General features: G+C 36.9%; 1 protein-coding gene across 2 annotated transcripts; it reads right to left on the bottom strand.

Annotated features, from left to right (window-relative positions):
* Positions 1 to 1,175: 1,175 nt before the first annotated feature.
* SPATA22 (spermatogenesis associated 22) lies at positions 1,176 to 17,779 on the bottom strand. 2 transcript variants are annotated; one of them, XM_041726298.1, is made up of 9 exons: positions 17,669 to 17,779; positions 14,266 to 14,375; positions 12,253 to 12,381; positions 10,215 to 10,275; positions 9,988 to 10,083; positions 6,924 to 7,266; positions 4,577 to 4,706; positions 3,819 to 3,916; positions 1,176 to 1,438 (listed from the first exon to the last, which is right to left on the bottom strand). In XM_041726298.1, exons 2-9 carry the CDS (start codon positions 14,306 to 14,308, stop codon positions 1,247 to 1,249), a joined length of 1,092 nt encoding a protein of 363 aa, XP_041582232.1. In that variant the 5' UTR covers positions 14,309 to 14,375; positions 17,669 to 17,779; the 3' UTR covers positions 1,176 to 1,246. The 2 variants fall into 2 exon arrangements, with proteins under 2 accessions (XP_041582232.1, XP_041582231.1); XM_041726297.1 differs by lacking the exon at positions 17,669 to 17,779 and adding an exon at positions 15,761 to 15,885.
* Between the last annotated feature and the right edge of the window lie 947 nt (positions 17,780 to 18,726).

Below are 18,726 nucleotides of genomic sequence, written 5' to 3'. Positions count from 1 at the left end.
GACATCTTTCATTTCAGCTGCAGTAACCAGTTCTGCAGACTTCAACAAGCTTCAGAGAGATACAATCTAACTGTATTACCTTACCTTACACCTGCTCCACCTGTTTATTGCATCCTGCCATAGGGTTTTTCTGCTTTCATGGAGTAGAATATCACTAGTAGCCACTTTAATACTGATACATACACAACCTGAGAATGTAAGAGAGTTTAGGACCCATGTGCCAACCCTTAAAAAACAAGTGGCAAGAGGTAAGGAATATATGCTTCCCATTTTCACTAAGATGGATGGTTCTATGATGCATTTCATCAAGCCTTATTCACTCCGGTAGTGGCTAGCTTAAAAAGCCACTCCAGTTATCGGTTCTCCTTTCTCTGCTATTTACACTCCTTTGTCTCTTCCGGTGAGAAAATAATTTCAAATAAACTACTAGCAAATAAGACTTTGTCCGCATCTTGGGCAACCCAGTCTACAGCGAAAATAAGATCTCTAAACCAGCAGTCCAAAATTGTTTGGTGGGAAGCAAAAATGTTTTGAGTACATTACTTGGTCTTAGATGACAAGTCAGTCCTGCTACCACCCTTGAATCCCAGACTCATGAATCATGGCTCTGGAAGAAATAGCACCATATGTAGGTTCTTGATTAAAAGTATATACCATATTCTATAGGAGTGTACACCAATCTTTCCGGATGTGATCTCCCAATTGGCATCACAACTGAATCTTTGGTGTAAGGCAGATGCATTTTAGAAGGACAGATATAAGGAAACAGAGAATTAAATGCAAATTACATACAAAAGTGTATATAAATATATACATAAAATACATAGCACATAGGTTCACCAAATATTTGAAGTAATTAAATGACCAGCATAGACTGGCAGCTCCAGTGTAATACTTAGTAGCAGTACTTGGCACCCTTGTCATACTCCTGACTTTAGCGGGAATGTCTCTATATTTTTCCCATTAAGCTTAATGTTGGCTTTTGGGCTGATTCAAACACACTATTACATCATGTTAACTACCTATTCCCATTACTTTGAGCATTTTTATCTATAAATGGTTTAATTTTAGCAACTGTACCATTTTCATTTAAAAAAAACTCTTTCCACATTTAAAATGATTGAAATATTTTAATTCAATAAATGAAATACAAAAAAACTCAGTAGCTACAACCATGGAGATGATCATTTAAACAATAAGAGGAAAATGCTTTAAATTATACTATTTAAACTTCCTTCATCACTATTTAAATTTCATTCATTATATCAGTATAGCACTTCATCTCAGCATCCACAATTTTAACAAATGCTTGGAAAGATTTTTGTTCAGAAACAGACGCTGGTCTGACAGAAACACATTTGAAAATATTCTTTTTCTGGTCATAGTTTCCAACACACCTATGAACTCGGCCTCTAATCAGTCTTGGAAGTTCGCGATCCTGTTTTTAAAAAAAAATAAATATCAATGGAGTTATTTATTTACTTCATCCGAATTTCAATTTTTTAAACTAGTAATATGACCAATTAAATATGAATCACACACCAAAATGCTGTAATTCCCTCACCTGATTTAGGGCCCCACCACTGATAAGACCATTACAGCTAGGCATATATGGGTGCCTTATCACAGAGGAAGGATCTTCACTTGGGTAGAACTTCTTACAAGCTAGTGGGCTGTTGTTTCTTAAAAGACTGAATAACTCCCAATGCAATGGTACATGAATTATTCACTTTATTAGACTGCTTAGAGTTCAACTTCCAGCAGACAGCTGACCAAGTAGTTCAGACCAACTCTCTAAGAACTAGAACAGCTGGATGAAATATTTTAAAATCTTCTTATAGATACTAGAGAGATATCAATGCAATGAGGGATTAGAGAGGCTCCAATCTAGGAAAGTACAGGAGTCCAAAATGGGACTTGACACTTAGGGATGTTTCCCCTTGAGGTTATCTGTCAAGGATAGTCAAGGCAACTGAGAGTATAAGAAACTGAGCAGACCTTTGACAGGCTCCTAGGACTGAGTAATAAATAATGGAATCAGAGGCTACCAAGGAAGAGAGATTCTAGTCACCACTCCCACCCTCATCCCTGGCTTAGGGGTTGGGACCCACAAGTGCTATGCCTTAATGGGATCAGTAAAATGGAAAAAGACCAGGCAGCATCAAATCCTCTCAATTATGAATAAAAGTAAAGTATTCTGGAATTACTTGCCCCAAATGTCATAAAAATCACTAGTTATAAAAGGTAGTAGTGATAATTGCTAAATTGCTAATTGTGTATGTTTATATACATGCACTATGATGCAGTGATTTTACTTCTACATATATGCTCAACAGAAATGTGTGCATATGCACAAGAGACGTATATAAGAATATTCACAGAACATTATTCATAACAGCAAAAAATCTGGAAACTCGAATGCTGCCAACAGTAGAATGAAAAGCTAAATTGTTTTACAATGGAATATTGTGAATGGAAATATAAATAAATGGACTATAGTTACATAAAACAACACTGATGAATCTAACAAATATTGTGTTGAGGGAAAGACATAAAAGATGTATCATATAATAGTATTTATATAAGATTCAAAACTAAATAGAATTAATTTGTGATACTAAGTCAGGATAGTAGTTGCTTTTAGGTAGGAGACAGGACATAGTGAATGAGAGGAGACACAGGATGAATGGGGTGACAGCAATGTTCTATTTCTTAGCCTTGGTAATGTTCACTTTGGGATATTTTATAGGTACTTCTTAGAATTGTACAATTCTGATTTGTATACTTTTAGGCATATGCTATACTTCAATAAAAAAATTAAAACTTAATAGACTAGAGAAAAATAAGCATTAAAGGTATTACAGAAATTAATAATATAATTATTATTTCTTGATCATTTATTACGTGTCAGATGCTGTATATTCCTATGTTTTATTATCTAATCTCCAAAATAATCTTTTAAAGTAGGAATTAGTCTCTCCATTTTACAGATTAAAAAAACTCAGGAAATTAGTAGCTTACTCAAGGCTGCAAAGCTAGTAAATGGTGGAGTAAAAATTGGAATACAAGTCTGATTTCAGAATTAAGGGCTTTTTCAAAATTAATACTAAACTCTTCTACAAGTATGTAAATCTTACAAAATCCCCAGCCTCCTTGGTCACCTGCAGACTTGTCACCAAGAGTCTTTCCTATAACCCAGCCCACCCCCCGCCTTCCTCCAATTTCAGAACCACTATCCCTGCACACTCTGGTGATTATAAACTACTTGCAATTTCCTCTACAATCCATGCTTTCTCTCAACATCATGTCTTTGCATATGCCACCCTCTCACCTAAGAATGCATTCCTCCCACCTCTCTCCTCCCCCAACCGATTGTGGCTTCATTCAGTACTCTTTAAATATGTAAGATAAGATAGATTACATTCTTTGAAAACCTTTCTCTGATCTGCCCATCCTTCCTATCTTTTATATTTATAGCACATGGTACATACCTTTACCATACCATTTATCATACCACAGTGTAACAATTATGTAATTCTTTCTGAAATTATAATAAACTCTTTGAGAGGAAGAGCTATTTAGCACTTTTTATATTATATCCCACTTTGTATCCCTTGCATCTAGCACAGTACCTGGCATATAGCAGATTATCTATATTAACTGAACAAAGGTAAGAACTTTAAGGTAAGAACTGAAGCCAAACAAAATGTTGAAAGCACTACTAAATTGTTAACAGAATTTCTACTGCAATGGAATTACAGCCCACACTTGTATGTTTTGTTGGCACAGGCTTTGCAAGGAATATTTGAAATACTTACTATTTCATAAAATACACAAGACAGAGTATTTTTCCCATCTCGCATAAGGAAATTCTTCGAATAATATGGACCAGGTGTAACGGCTGAATCGAGAACAGCTAAGCAAAATTAAAATGGGGGTAGGGGGAATCAGTGCTGGTAAAATGCAAATAAAGTTTAACAGTGAAGAGTGATGTTTAAATAACTATTCCTACACCAAACTCTTCTAGTTTTATTTATACAATAATAAAGATAACATCTTTAGAGGGAACAATATTTCTAAAACTGTTTTATACTAAGGAAAACAATATTTCTGGCCCTCCCCAACTCAGGCATTAAGTCAGAGCCCTTCTAACAACCTTTCCAGTTTTAACATTATCAATTTGAAGACTACTACCATAAATAACCAAATAAATCTTAAGTCACACAAATCAATGACATATCCAGAGTGAAGAAAATCCTAATAAACCATAATCTCCTTTTGCAACTGTTATTTTTAAGATCCTCTAGGTACTGGAATGCGTGGGTGGCTCAGTTAAACATCTGCCTTCACCTCAGGTCATGATCTCAGGGTCCTGGGACTGAGCCCCACATTGGGCTCCCTGCTCAGAGTGGAGTCCGCCTTCTCTCTTTCCTCCTCACTCGTGCTCTCTCCCTATCTCTGTCTCTCTCTCAAATAAATAAATTTAAAAAAAAAAGGTTCCCCTAGGTATTCCAATAGACATTCAAAACTATTGTTCAAATAGTATTACTGAGGTTTTCTGAAGTACTATACCTACCCAATATTTCAAAAAGAAGTACAGTTTTCTGTGCATGTTCACGCCAGTACTTCATGCTTTCAATAACTGCAGATATAATTCTTAAAGAATTATCTTTTTCCTTAAGCTTTAACTGGTATAATGAGCTTCCCTTTTGAAAAATAAAAACAGCATTAGAAAAACTTCTCATTTTTTTCATCATACTCTTTAACTTTCCACGTAAAGATTCTAGGTCCTTGTGTATAAAATGTATAAAGTATGTTTCAAAAACTACTGAAAATTTTAGTACATCCTTTAGTACATCCTAAATTAAAGACATTAGCACTTTATAGGAAGAGAAACCAGGATATACTTGGAGAAAATCAAGAAGAGAATTGTGTGGACATTCACTCACTCATTTATTTATTGAATTTTTAAAGAGAATTATTTATATGGACATTCATTCATTCATTAAATATTTTTAAAGCATTGTGTGCCAATCCTGTAATAAACTCAGGTGAGTAAAACATAGTTCCTTTCCCTAATGTGTTCACACCCTAAGAGGGGGCCAGACACGTTCACTCATTCATTCCAAAGGTACTTACTGGCATTTACTACGTGTCAAATGTGGGTAATGAGGAAATAGCACCGTACTTGAAACAGACAAGATATCTCATAGATTTTTGCCCTCTAATGGAGGATTCAGAAAATAAATACATAATAGAATATCAGGAATTGATATATACTATGAATAAAAAAACAGGGTAAAAGGATAAAAAGAAACAGGAATTAATACTTTAAATAGGTTATTAAGTGAGGACTAAGGGAATAGCAAAGTTAAAGACCCTAAGATGGGAATGTGTTTGGCATTTTTAAAGAGGAACTAAGAATACAGTATGTTAAGGTACTAACCTGCGGGCGGGGGGCGGGGAAGGTAGCGCTTCCTTTGTGAGGGTGGGGGCACATCAAACAACACTTGGTGGGACTTTTTTCAACTACAATTACCTTCCTTCCTCCTCCCCTTCCTAACCAAGACATGAATGCCTCCCATTGAGAGCTACTGCCATAATATGCAACTGTTACTCAGGTAACTATATCATATCATTCTTGTGTCCAAGGAAACATAAGGTTGAAAGCCACTATGATATATGCTGCATTAATCAGGTTTCTAGCAAAAAAAAAAAAAAAAACTCAAATGGCTTGTTGAAAAGACTTCTTATGGGTATATGGGCAGAGCAAACACAGGGTATTTAAGCCCTCAAACCTAACAACAATAAGAGACTTCTGTCATTCCTAGGCTGAAAGGACAAGGGAAGAAAATAAAATCACATCTGTGAAAGCTGGACTCATGGAGGGGCTATGTCATTTAGGAACAACTACTGCCTACAACATAACATTTAAAAAGGGAGAAAATGGGAAAACCCAACCTCCTCTCCACCCTCTGATTTCCTGCCAGTGACTCTCAACGGCTGACCCCTAACAAGAGCTAGCCTAGTGACCTCAGGATGATGCACTATGCAGGACAACTCATCTTTCCAGAGCACAGAGAAGACAGAGAGTAAAAAAATCTATTGGACCAGGGGACAAGGAAAGAAGGTAGTGAACAACTAGCATACATAATATATAAAAGATATTTACAAAGAACAATTGAAGAAAGGAGTGGTGAGAGGAGGAAGTAAGACTGAAGTACAGGTATAGGGAAAAATATAAACCAAAGCAGAGTCATATTACAATGCATATCATGTTCAGAGAATCGTGAAGGGTCTGAAATGACTAGTTTATTAGAGAATTTGTAGATTATGGAATATGAAGCTGGAAAGATAAACTGTGGCCTGCAGTCCAAATCTAACCTGTTTTTGTAAACTTGTATTGGAACACATCTAAGCCTATTCATTTATATATTGTCTATGGCTGCTTTCAAGCTACAATGGCAGAATTGAGTGTATAGCTAAGAAAGGCCATATGACCCACGAAGTAAAAAATATTTTCTATCTGACCCTTTATAAAAAGAGTATGCTAACCCCTGTTATAAAAAAAAAAAAACTTAGACTGACATATGAAGAACTGGGAGAATTTCTGTAAGTAATGGATAAACTCTTATCATCTCCATAATCAGTCAACAGTGAAATTCAGAACCTGGTAGGACACTCTAAAGTGACTATGAAAAGAACCAGCCACTCACAACCTCTAAGGAAATATTTTGGAAACATTTATATACACCAATGAAACTAGATATTTGTGTTTATCATGAAATACATGCCATTACATTGATTTTAAATGCTCTTATCTTTGTTATCTAAATATTTCATATTTAAAAAAAAAACAAAATAAATAAATAAATAAATATTTCATATTTTTAAATGTAAATATTCCATATTTAAAAGTTTACCTGGAGAGTGCTTTTTTCTGGAGTATCATCCAACATTTTCTTCTTAAACTGATTTTGTTGAAAGTTAGGCTTAACTGCCTGTAATGCACTGTTTTTGTCTAGACCTCCCATTGTAGAGCCAGGTATTTTTGAGGAATGTGCTTGTCTGAGTACTTCAGTTTCTCTTTGGTGAGATGAGTTAGGAGGTTCTGATACTCTTAACTGTTTCCCTTGTTGAGTTCCCCAACTCCTTGGACAAGAATTTATTCCATCATTTGCCACCAGGTTTGTTCTTTCGCACTGAGGCCTAACATCATTTCTATCCCAAGTTTTCCAGCTGGTCTTTTTGTTGCCATCTCTGTAGCTGTAATAGTTTGTTTTTAATATTAGGTTTGTTTCTATATATTTTTATTTTAAAAAACTAATAGTGAAAAATTGTGGATTATAAAGTACTTTGTAACTACTGACTAGTTAGAAATTCCAAATACATTTTCACAACAACCCTACAATACATTATACTTCTCTTTTTAGGTGAGGAAACTGAGAGAAGGAAGTAACTTGCCTGATGTTATACAAGTTACTATCAATCTGGAACTCTGAGAATCCTAGTCTCCCAACTCAGAGCCCAATGCTAAAAAGTTTATTTTTAAATTACATAAAAGCTTTCATACAACAGTGATTGTCTCTGAGTGGTAGGAGTCTGAGGATATCTGCCTACTTCCTTATATGTTTATTTTAAAATTTTCTACAAAGTAAAATTTTAATAAGCTAAACTATGGCTTAAAGGTGATTTTAAGTCACAAGGAGACACTGGGTGTTATGCTGTATGTCAACAAATTGAATTTAAATATTTTAAAAAATGAAAACAAAACAAATCATAAGGAGAATAAATAGACAGTGTAGATAACATTTGATTAGAAATTTTGTACTTTTACTATATAGCTTTAAAGCCTGACTTATGAATCTGTTGCAACATTTTAGCAGCTACATTAATCTAAGTGAGTTACATTAGCTGATAAGAACATAAAGTTAATAAGGCCAAAATCAAAAGTATAATCTCTAAGCAGATTAGTTAAGAGTTCCACAGGGAGAAACTAGTCCAGGTCACAAATTCTTATTTCTGAATAATTTTCCTGAAAAATATCACCAGTATCACAAGGGGGCAAATAATACAACTCATCCCTTGTTAAAGAAAATAATCCAAAGAAAGGTCCAGTTTCCCTAGCTACCAGGCACAAGTCCAGACTGTATGGGGCCTGAAGCATGTAAAATGTGGCCTTCTTAATTAGGTGAAAAATTAGGTATGAAAATAATGAGAAAAGAAATCACAAATAATTTCAAACTTTTAAAAGTTGATGGATATCACAAACATCACAATATCCAGGAAAAATATTACTAGTATTTTTATTAATTAACTGCCTGATACACCTCTATAAAAATTCTTCCTACATTGACAACCTCTTCACATGACAATTTTATTTTCAATAGAGAGAACAGAAACCAAAATTCACCTTTCCTCTTTTATAGCTATGAAAATTACATTTCTTATCAGTTTAGTAAAGTTTCTTTCCGCTTTACAACTCATTGGTAAACAGCACATCTACAAGTTCCTCCCACATTTTTGTCTAGTAGGTGGTCCTGGCCTGGGGACAAGTCCTGGAAGAACTACAGTCCTTTGTTCTTCCTGGGTGAGCACACAGAACATCTGGCTGTTTCAGCAGCCAATTCAGCTCAGCCAGGTCCTCAACATCCCAACCAGACCATGAAAGGTGCTTAAGTTGTAGTGGCTTCTGAGCAGGGCAGAATAGTGTTTCCTTTGGATCCTTCTCCTTGGATCTAGGCGTCCAATGAGATCCCCCAGAAACAAACTCTTATTGGGGCTACATGGATATGAAGGTAAAGCACAGGTTCTAAACCTAAGCACAGAACGAGTTAAAAGAGCTTCAGCAGATAACCAGCTGCCTAGTTGGGTTTTCTACTTTTAGAAAGTCGCTCCTGGATTTCTGTTGTTATATTCCAACTGTCTAGTAGATTATCTATTATTTCAAAGTGGAATATCTGATACTGTCTGTCCAGATTACAATCTGTTGCCTAATTCTCTAATGCCAGTCAAAAATGGATTTTCTTGTAGCACCTGCAGCTGAAACTGTGCCTCCAAGGACCATCTCAAATCACTGAATGGCCTAGTTAATAAGCCCTGGTCCTAAAGAAAGTAACTAATTGGTTCTGAGGAAATTAGCGTGATCAAAACTAATTTTAAAAAATACAAACTGTTTTGATGTATTTATTAACTATTAAAAGTTTCTCCCCTTTAAAAAATATGGTATCTCTAATAAAAGTGAAGATAATATTAACTTTACAGGATTGCTGTAAGGATTATTAAAATAACATATCAAAAGCACTAAACAAGACTGATACATGATATATATTTGATGTTGTTGTTCCAATACTTTGTTCCCAAAATTAGTTCCTTCAGTAGTTACTAGTTACTCAATACTAAAATCCAACCTAACCAATAATCCATATCCTTTTCCTATCTATTTTTAATATTTAAGGATTAAACTTAGATCCTTATGGCAATGATCCAGAAGATGGTCCTCTTCATTTCCTGTGTACCTGCCATTGTTTATGCATATGCATTTTGATCATCTTTCTTTCTTATTCTGTTCTATTTACCATGGAGCTGTCTTACTAGGGTAAAATTGACTATTCTATTTGGTTGTCAATTTCTAAGTATATCCAACACCAAAAGACAATTATTCCTGACTCTTCACCTATTATCAATTAGATTATTAATGATTCATAGCAGGGTGATAAATACTGGCAGAAATTTCATCATAATATGAAGAATTCTTTGGAAACATACTGACAAATTACCTATTTTTAAATAATTTTTATATACCATTTTTAAACTTCTTTTATAAAAACATAGCTTATACTGCTATGGCTAGTTACTATTAAGTATAAAAACTTCCTAGATGTAATTTTGTCTGAGAAAGGAAGAAGAGAAGGAGAAGAGGGAATGAAGGAGATAAAAGGTGGGGAAGGAGAAAGTATAGAAAAAAGAAATCTTAAGTAAACTCACCTCCAATGACTTTTGCTTCTTTCAGTATTTGATTGAATAGACTTAGACACAGAATCTTGACTTCTCAGAGAATGAGAAACTGAATGTGGTATTTCCCTTTCAAAGAAACATGTCTTATTAAATATTAATAGTTTGTTTCCAAACTAAGAAATGTAAAATATACACTGAAGAATAACATCAGTCAGTAACAGATACATAGAGTCACTGGTACACATTTTTCCACCTACCCTGTGTTCATTGTTTTCATTAAAGGAGGCAACTCTGGATTCACAGCTTCCCAGGCCCAATCTCAAAAGATACAAGTAACAAAGATAAAAAGTAAGATAGGTACCCTTTTAAAAAAATAATTATTTCATATGTATTTAATTGGTGGGAAACTAAAAGTTTGAAGAAAAGGTCTTGAAAATATGGATGCGTTCAACGGTACTTTGTTGTGGAATCTGTCACAACCTACCTTATTAATTTTTATAGGTGTCTTTCTTCCCCATTGTATTTAAAGCAAAATTAATAGTTTGTATCTTTTCCACGATCAATTCTAGTGCAGTATCTTGTACTTTGTAGTATAAATTCATTGTAATCAATGTTTCTTAAATTTTTTTGACCTAAACCCACGGCAAAAAATAATTCATAAAGAAAATACATCATAGCCCAGCAAATATGCGCGCGAGAGTGTATATATATATATATATATATATATATATGACAAAGGAGTGATGTGTGATGCACTCTGTGTGTGATGCACTCTGTATTTTCTATTCTCTTCTATTTCTTTCTTTAAAGAAGCAGAGCCATATATTAGTAAGTTTTTTGAAGGCAGAGACCATATCTATTACAGACATAAATGTTTCCTGACCAGACTAATGGATCAAGATAAAGCTTGAAAAACACTGATCTAGCCTTATCTCTTACCCAATATAAGACTCTTATTACATCTCTGACAGATAGTAATCCTGCTCAGAACTTGGACAGTTCAGTACTTCAGGAGGATGAACATTTCCCTATGGAGTAGCTTCAAATGTTATTTTTCTAGGACAACATTCATGCTATTCACAAAAACATTTTAAATGTCAGAGAATTTTTTAGATGGCATAGGATAACTAGATAAATGCCCATTTATGCATATCCATGTGAATTTTTATGTTTTATCCATAAAAATGAAAATAATCTTTTATCCATAAAAATGAAAATAATATAAAATTCCTACTATGAATTCCTCAAATGTAGAAGAAAAGAAAAGAATCATAGCTTTACAAGCAGACTAAGGCCTATGGTTGCATGCTAGATGGAATTAACATATATATATATATCTCAAATATATATATTTATTAACATATATATCAAATACATATCAAATATAACATATAATATATAGAGAAAGAGAGATTGATTTTAAAATTCTAGTTGCAAAAGATCCTATAAAAGATTTTTAAAGTATGCTCAAAAACCTATAAATGTATATAACCAGCATATATTAAGTATATTTCAGAAAGCCTGCCTGTCCATGCCTTGTTCTGAAGAGAAATAAAAGGTCAGCAGATATTAAGACCTCTCAGCACCCACCACCACAGCTAATTGTTGCAGAGATGAGAGGCCTAATAATAAAGCTAAACTAGAATTTTAATGACCTTAACTGAACCAAAGCTATCTCTAGAATTTAATCAAAAGATATAGAAGGCAATCAACAGTGGACTCTGAGAACTAGAACTCAAAGGCTATGTTGACTCCCAGCAAGGATATGGGCTAGTTGAAGCTATAAAGAAGCCAACTCGATGAGAGAAATGAAGCAACAAATGAAGAAAGGCAAAAATGTTATCAGAAGAGAAAAAGGCCAAGCAGTAAAAATTTCAGGTTTCTATCCTTCCTAAGGTCTAAATTTTCTCTCATTTTTCCTGTGTTCATATGCACCCATATCCCAATTCCTGAGGTAACCCGAGTGTCCCCATTCTTTATCACCACATGCCTAAGTCACAATATCCATATAACTTGGAAAAGAAAAAACAAATCTTTACAATGTGAGCTACAACTTTATTAGAACAAAGTCTCCAGATCTAAGATACTCCATTTAAATGCGAAGCCACCCTTGTAGACAAGGAAACTCAAACTACTGTACTGGAATGTTCAGAAAGAGCCAAGTAATCCCTAAATTTGGATAGGGGAAAAAAGAAAAAAAAATAAACTTTCTATTTCCGTTATAATAAAATAAAAATGGTAATTTTCTACATTCCTAATTCTTATTTTCTGAAAATTTTCACCTTATTTTCTTACCTGGTGGTAGAGGAGGGAAATCGTAACTGTCAGAAGCAGTACTGACACTTGGATCATTTGTAAGTGGATTGGAAGTTAATGGCTGTCTATTCCTCTTCTTCTGATTGAACAATGGTACAGGCAAACAGCCTAAATTCAATGTACCAATAAATTAGTACATAATAGGCAAATAATCAGGTCTAGTTATAGGATAACTGAGTATAACAACTACTTTGTCTACTTCTATGTGTTATTTTATATTTATTACAGATTTATTTCTACATCTTTGAATTGGTTTTTACATTCTTTTTAAGGTCCCAAATAACCTCATTTGTCTCTATAACAACTCCTTTCCTGTTCTACATTAACACTGGTTTAATTTCTCTTGTTTGGAAGTAATTCCCATTTCCTTCCTCACCCCTCAACCCTTTCCAAATCCACTTTTTGTTTTCCTTATTTTTCTTCTGCGCTTGCTTATTACCATGTCAACTGGAGGGGACCCTGCAAGTACAATAGAGGTGAAGGAGAACCAAACTCTAACCCATGCTTTCTAAAACACTAGGCACTCTTTGGACTATGAGAGCACACCCTTTAAGGCCATGGTTCTCCATCTTTAGTTTGACTAAGATTTACGTGGAATTGTGCTTAATATGCCAGTTCCTAGACCTCGCTCTCATATATTTTATTCAACAGATTTAATTTAGAACCTAAAATTCTGGGCAACCCAGGTAGCTCAGCGGTTTAGTGCCACCTTCAGCACAGGGTGTGATTCTGGAGACCCGGGATCGAGTCCCACGTTGGGCTCCCTGCATGGAGCCTGCTTCTCCCTCTGCCTGTGTCTCTGCCTCTCTCTGTGTGTGTCTCTCATGAATAAAAAAAATTAAACAAAAAAAAACCCCCTAAAACTGCAATTTTAGCATGCACTCCAGGTATCTGTAATGCATATTTTCTGTGGATCATTTTGAGAATGCTTCAAGTGGTAATACTCACTCCACATGAGCATAAATAAATATTACTTCCAGGCCCTCCAGATGGGAGGCCTGAGATCTCAGGTCAAGCAAAAGAAGGGATCTCAGACCAAAAAAAGGGGTCCGAATAGCTTGCGTGGTGCCTAGATAGAACCCAAGCTTCCTAAATCTCAGTTCAGAGATCTTGCCACTCGATCATACTCTAGTTGGTCCATCAACTTGTACTATGGAAAAATATAGACTCTGTGATAACTGTCTGATAAAAGGCTGGGAAAATTATGTGAGCTCTGAAATCAGACTGCCTGGGTTTGAATCACAACTTCAAAGTATAAACTTGGGCAATTTCCTTAAGTCATTGTGCTAATATGACATAACAGAGAAGCAGGCTAATCTGGTGATTAAGAGCATGGATGCTAGAGCCAGATTCCCAGGTTCAAATGCTGGCCCTGCCACTTCATAATTTACTTATTTAACCTCCCTGTGCCTCAGTTTCTCATCCAGGAAACAGGGATGATAATAGTAATGCCTATCTCAGAGGACTGGTGTGAGGATTAAATAAATACATATAATTAAATGGAGAGAATACAATACAGCCACCATAAATAATAGCTATTCCTGTCTTCACTGTGCATTATCATCAGTCCCCTGGTTCTCTTCATTCTACTAACTAATCATTTGGGTAAGCAGAAATGGCAGGGTAAGTTGTTAGGGAGACAGAAATGCTTCTGGAAATATTTTAAATAAGTGGCAGATAGAAATAAATCTATTTCTTTGTTTTCAGCTTGAAAGTGAAAAACAACTCAAGTACATAGGGTTTCTAGAAAGAATACTAGGGTAAACCCAGGAATATTTCATTTTACTCCCACCTCTATCACTACAGGTTTTGTCTAAGTTATTTTAGTTTTTTGGACCTAAAAAGTAAAGAGGCTAGACTGTATGTTCAAACTTTTTAAAAGGTTCCTTCCAAAATGTTCCATCTATAAACTACACAAGGTTTACATGGTATATAAAAATATAGAAAAACTAAAATAAAAATGTAATAAATATTATTGAATAAAATGAATACCTGCTGTACTTCGAGTTGAACTTTCACTTGGGTTTCTCTTCATTTTCTTCAATACCAAAATCTGAAACTTCTCTTTAGCAATCCAAATTTACAAATGAAGCTGACAAAACCTTCAAAGAAAGAAATTTGTAACTCCTATGGTATCAACAAAAAATCAAGTTCCCAGCCTAGTAATTCACCGAAATTACGATTTAACACTCTGGTGTTATGCTATATGTTGGCAAATTGAACTCCAATTTAGAAAATTTAATAAAAAAAACAACAACAACACTCTGGTTTCAAATCTAATAAGGGAAATACTTTACAGAATCTTTTGCTTCCTGAAATAAGAACTTATCGTCTATTTCTCCAACTTTGTTAGGAATGGATTAGGACTGGGGTGGCTAAAACCTGGCTTCCTAAACATACGCGGATTCTCACACAGTCTACATCATGTATCTCAGGACCAAGCACCCACAATGAGACAGATCTGAACCAGAATTACAAAGAAGGGAATGGACTACAACACGGGCAAAGCAGTGTGCTTACAAGGCTGGGGAGGAAACATAAACAGCTGAACTAGCCCTGTGAGAACACGCTCTATCTCACCTTAGAACACTGGGCAGGTCACCTCCTTTGGCCATTAATTTGAGATCCCTGTGTTATACAATACCAAAGACAAAGGCCTCAATACCCAGAATAATTGTAACAGCAAGTTGCTGCTGTCTTTATAACTTCAACATGTGAAAACAGGTTTTCTTCTACAACAAGATTCGTTGTAGTTTTTTCCATGTTTAGCCTCCTAACATACTTCAATCCCAATCCAACAAACACCTATCACATGAAAAGGCAAAATACGAACCTCGATAAGTTATTTCTGCTCCTACATTCACTATCCAAGGAGGAAAACAGGCATGAACACAATTTAGTAACAACGTAAATCACACTGAGGTAAACATTAATTTCCAAACGTCACTTATAGAAATAAAACTTGGGAAACCCCAGGGCACGGGCTGCCTCTGCTTTGTTTTCACATCTTGGGCTTGAAGCCGGATACAGATCCAGGCCTTCAGGAATTATTCTTGAAGTCATTCTGGGGAGCAAGGCAGGTTCTGGATTTTTTTTCCTGGGCACAGAAATACCAAGCGAACTCACACTCCGCACCAGAGAGGGGCTTGCAAGGGCTCTTAGGCTTCTGAGTACCACACAAACATCAACAATGGCCGACGCCCTCCCCGACCATGGGCTCTGGGACGCCGAGATGCCCGAGCCCAGCTTCTGACTGGGCCCCAGCGGCAGGAATGCGGTTGGCAGCGGCGACGTGCAAGAAGTCTGTTCGACGTCTACACGCGGCTACAACGCGCTGTGTACACACCCCACCCAAAGTCCTCAACCGGAGTCTGAGTCCGGGGGGGCCTACTGTGGCGCCTCATGGGCCGTCCAGTCAGGGCTGTGTTCTCTTCCAACGACCTGTCCTGACCCAGGGGCTGGGGCAGTCTGGGAACTAGGGACAAACCTGCCTTCCACGTCTGGGCCCTCCGGCCAACAGGACCCGCAGCCTCAACCTGCAGGTTTCTACGCCTCCAATAACCGTTGCTCGGTCGCGAACACACTCCAGTCAGCTACCGGCCGACGTCCCGGCCTCCGAAAAAGCGCGAGAAGTGGAGCTTTGCGCAGGCGCGCCGCTACCCGCGCCTCCAACTGCGCAGGCGCAGGGGCCACCTGGCACAATGGCGCCGCCCTGTCTGTGGAGGATGAGAAGGACACATGCCCCCCGCTCTCGGGAACGAGAACGTTAGCGCACCTGCCCCTCTCTGTTCGCACGTGTGAGGTCCTCGGCACAGGAAAGGCCCTAGGGACAGACTGTTCTGTTCGCCGCTGTACTGTACCCGGGCCTGGTCGCCCAACACTCAGCGCACACACATTTTTATAGGTTCTAGACATCCGTTTTTAAGACGCTGGGAGTTCGCCCAGAAAAGAATAACTCAAAGGCCTCAAAACCAGGTCATAGGGTTTGCTTGACCTTGCTTGGGCAGGGCTTGAAATTAAAGTCGCTTGGAGTCCGGTGGGAGAGCTGAGGCCTGGGTTAAGGGGACGCTGCGCAGCACGGTGGGGAGAACCGGCACTGGAGACCCGAGAGAGCAAGCAGAACGGTGCCGGGACCGTGGGGCTCCTCCACGCCCCCACATCCCCCCACCCCCGGCAGAGGGTCACTTCCCGGCCCCCTGCTCTGGGCTAGTTATTTACCTCCTCTAATCCTGTATCTCCCTTCTCAGTGAAACAGCAATAACTAATCAAAACCGCCCTCAAAGTGTTAGGAGTATTAAGAGTCCTGGCACACAGCAAATGTCCAAGAAATGTTAACCCTTTTTAAGTTAAACAGTAGCTGCTATCTTCTGAATACTTACTATAGGCCAGAAATGGTCATCTTAGCTCTGTCTGGAGTCAAAGATCATATTTTGTTGTTACTATAACTTTTGACCATTTGAAGACTGGGGTGGGTGAATGAAACGTGCAGAGGGTCTAGAGATGAAAGGAAGGTTATCTGCACAGGCCTTGCACTATGAAACCATGAGGCGTATTGGTAGAGTTGACCCTTTAACAACACAGGTTTGAACTGGGCAGGTCCAGTTATACATGGATTTTTTAGAGTACAGCACTGCACATGTCTTTTCTCTCTCACAATTTTCTTTTTTTCTTTTTTTTTTAAGAGAAATAGAAAAATAAGGGAATTTTTTATTTTTATAGATTGTTTAATTTAATTTTTTTATTGGAGTTCAATTTGCCAACATATAGCATAACACCCAGTGCTCATCCCATCAAGTGCCCCCCTCAGTGCCCCTCACCCAGTCACCCCCACCTCCCCTTCCACTACCCCTTGTTCGTTTCCCAGAGTTAGGAGTCTCTCATGTTCTGTCTCCCTCCCTGATATTTCCCACTCATTTTCTCTCCTTTCCCTTTTATTACCTTTCACTAGTTTTTATATTCCCCAAATGAATTTTCTTAATGACATTTTTTCCCTCAGCTTACTATTTATTATACAAAATATGTATATGAATATATTACCTTACTACTGGTAAGGCTTCTAGTGAACAGCAGTCTGTTAGTAATTTAAGTTGTTGGGGAGTCAAAAGGTATACAAGGATTTTCAAGTGCTTGGAGATCAGCACTCCTAACCCTTGCCTTGTTGAAGGGTCAACTTTTGTAAGATTAGGTCAATGGAGAGGGGTGGAGGGATGGGGTAACTTGGTGATGAACACCAAGGAGGGGATGAGATGTAATGAGCACTGGTTTTATAGAAGACTGATGAATCACTGAACTCTACTTCTAAAACCAGTAAGATACCAGATGTTAATTAATTGAATTTAAATAAAAAAATTTTTAAATAATGAGATTAGGTCAAAAGAAGGAGAATGAGGGGCACCTTGGTGTTTCAGGTGGTTAAGCCTTGGTCTCTTGATTGCAGCTCAGGTCATGATCTCAGGGTTGTGAAATCAAGCCCCATATCAGGTTCCCAGGTGGGTGTGGAGCCTGCTTAAGGTTCTCTATCTCCTTCTCCCTCTGCCCCACCGTCCTCTCTTAAAAAAAAAAAAAATCAGAAGGAGAATGAGTATGAATGCCAAACTAAGGAATAAAGTTGAAGGAAGTGTGTGTGTCTTCATTTAATTTGGAAAAGAAAAGATTTCACATAATAAAATTTCTGAAAATACTTGTTAGTTGTCATGATTCCAAAGAGGAGATTTTTTTTTTAAATGAGTAAAAGCTTTAGGGAAGCAGGTTTTGACCTGATATATACATATACACGGATAGCCCCACAACCACACACCCCCAAAATGGATTTCTCATTTAAAAGAAAATACTTTAAACCCGCTATAAGCCCACACAACCACACACCCCCAAAATGGATTTCTCATTTAAAAGAAAATACTTTAAACCCGCTATAAGCAGCATGACACATCTGTCAGGACTACAGACATGAGCAATGTGGAATCTTTACTAAGAGTGTATAAACTTGTCTGTTTTAGCCCCTATCTTGCTCTGGTTGCATTTATTTATTTTCATCTGAAAAGTTGATCAGGATGGATGACAGCAAGAGAGCCACAGAAGAAGGAAAAAGTTTAAATAGAGTAGTTTGATTACATGACTGCTGGAAAATTGCATTATGTATGAGACACTTTATATATGTGATATTGGAGAGAAGATCCTCCCTTATCCCCCAGTCATACCATTTTGTAAATGAAATCTTAAATGTGTCTCCCACAAAACTTTTTGTATAAATTTATTGGATGACCAAGACTATGAAAAAATTATTCTCCCTGTGTTTTATATTACATTATTTTACTAATAAATCAGCCACCACCTTCCCTACAAAGCATTTGTATTGCTAGAAATTATTAGGCTTATTCTTTTAAATACTTAGTACATTAAATACTCAACCTAATAGTGAAATGGTGATAACTAGAAAGGGTTCCACTTTGTATG

The sequence above is a fragment of the Vulpes lagopus genome, chromosome 12, assembly GCF_018345385.1.
Source record: "Vulpes lagopus strain Blue_001 chromosome 12, ASM1834538v1, whole genome shotgun sequence".
Classification (NCBI taxonomy): Eukaryota; Metazoa; Chordata; class Mammalia; order Carnivora; family Canidae; genus Vulpes; species Vulpes lagopus.
Note: the sequence above shows the minus strand (reverse complement) of the source record. Positions and strands in the feature narration are given on the sequence as shown.

Coding starts and splice junctions, on each gene's coding strand:
- SPATA22 (XM_041726298.1), bottom strand. CDS start 14,308: ATGAAGAGAAACCCAAGTGAAAGTTCAACTCGAAGTACAGCAG. Junction 7,267..9,987: donor AGAAGCAAAAGTCATTGGAG/GTGAGTTTACTT, acceptor AAACTATTACAG/CTACAGAGATGGCAACAAAA. Junction 4,707..6,923: donor CAGAAAAAAGCACTCTCCAG/GTAAACTTTTAA, acceptor ATTTTTCAAAAG/GGAAGCTCATTATACCAGTT.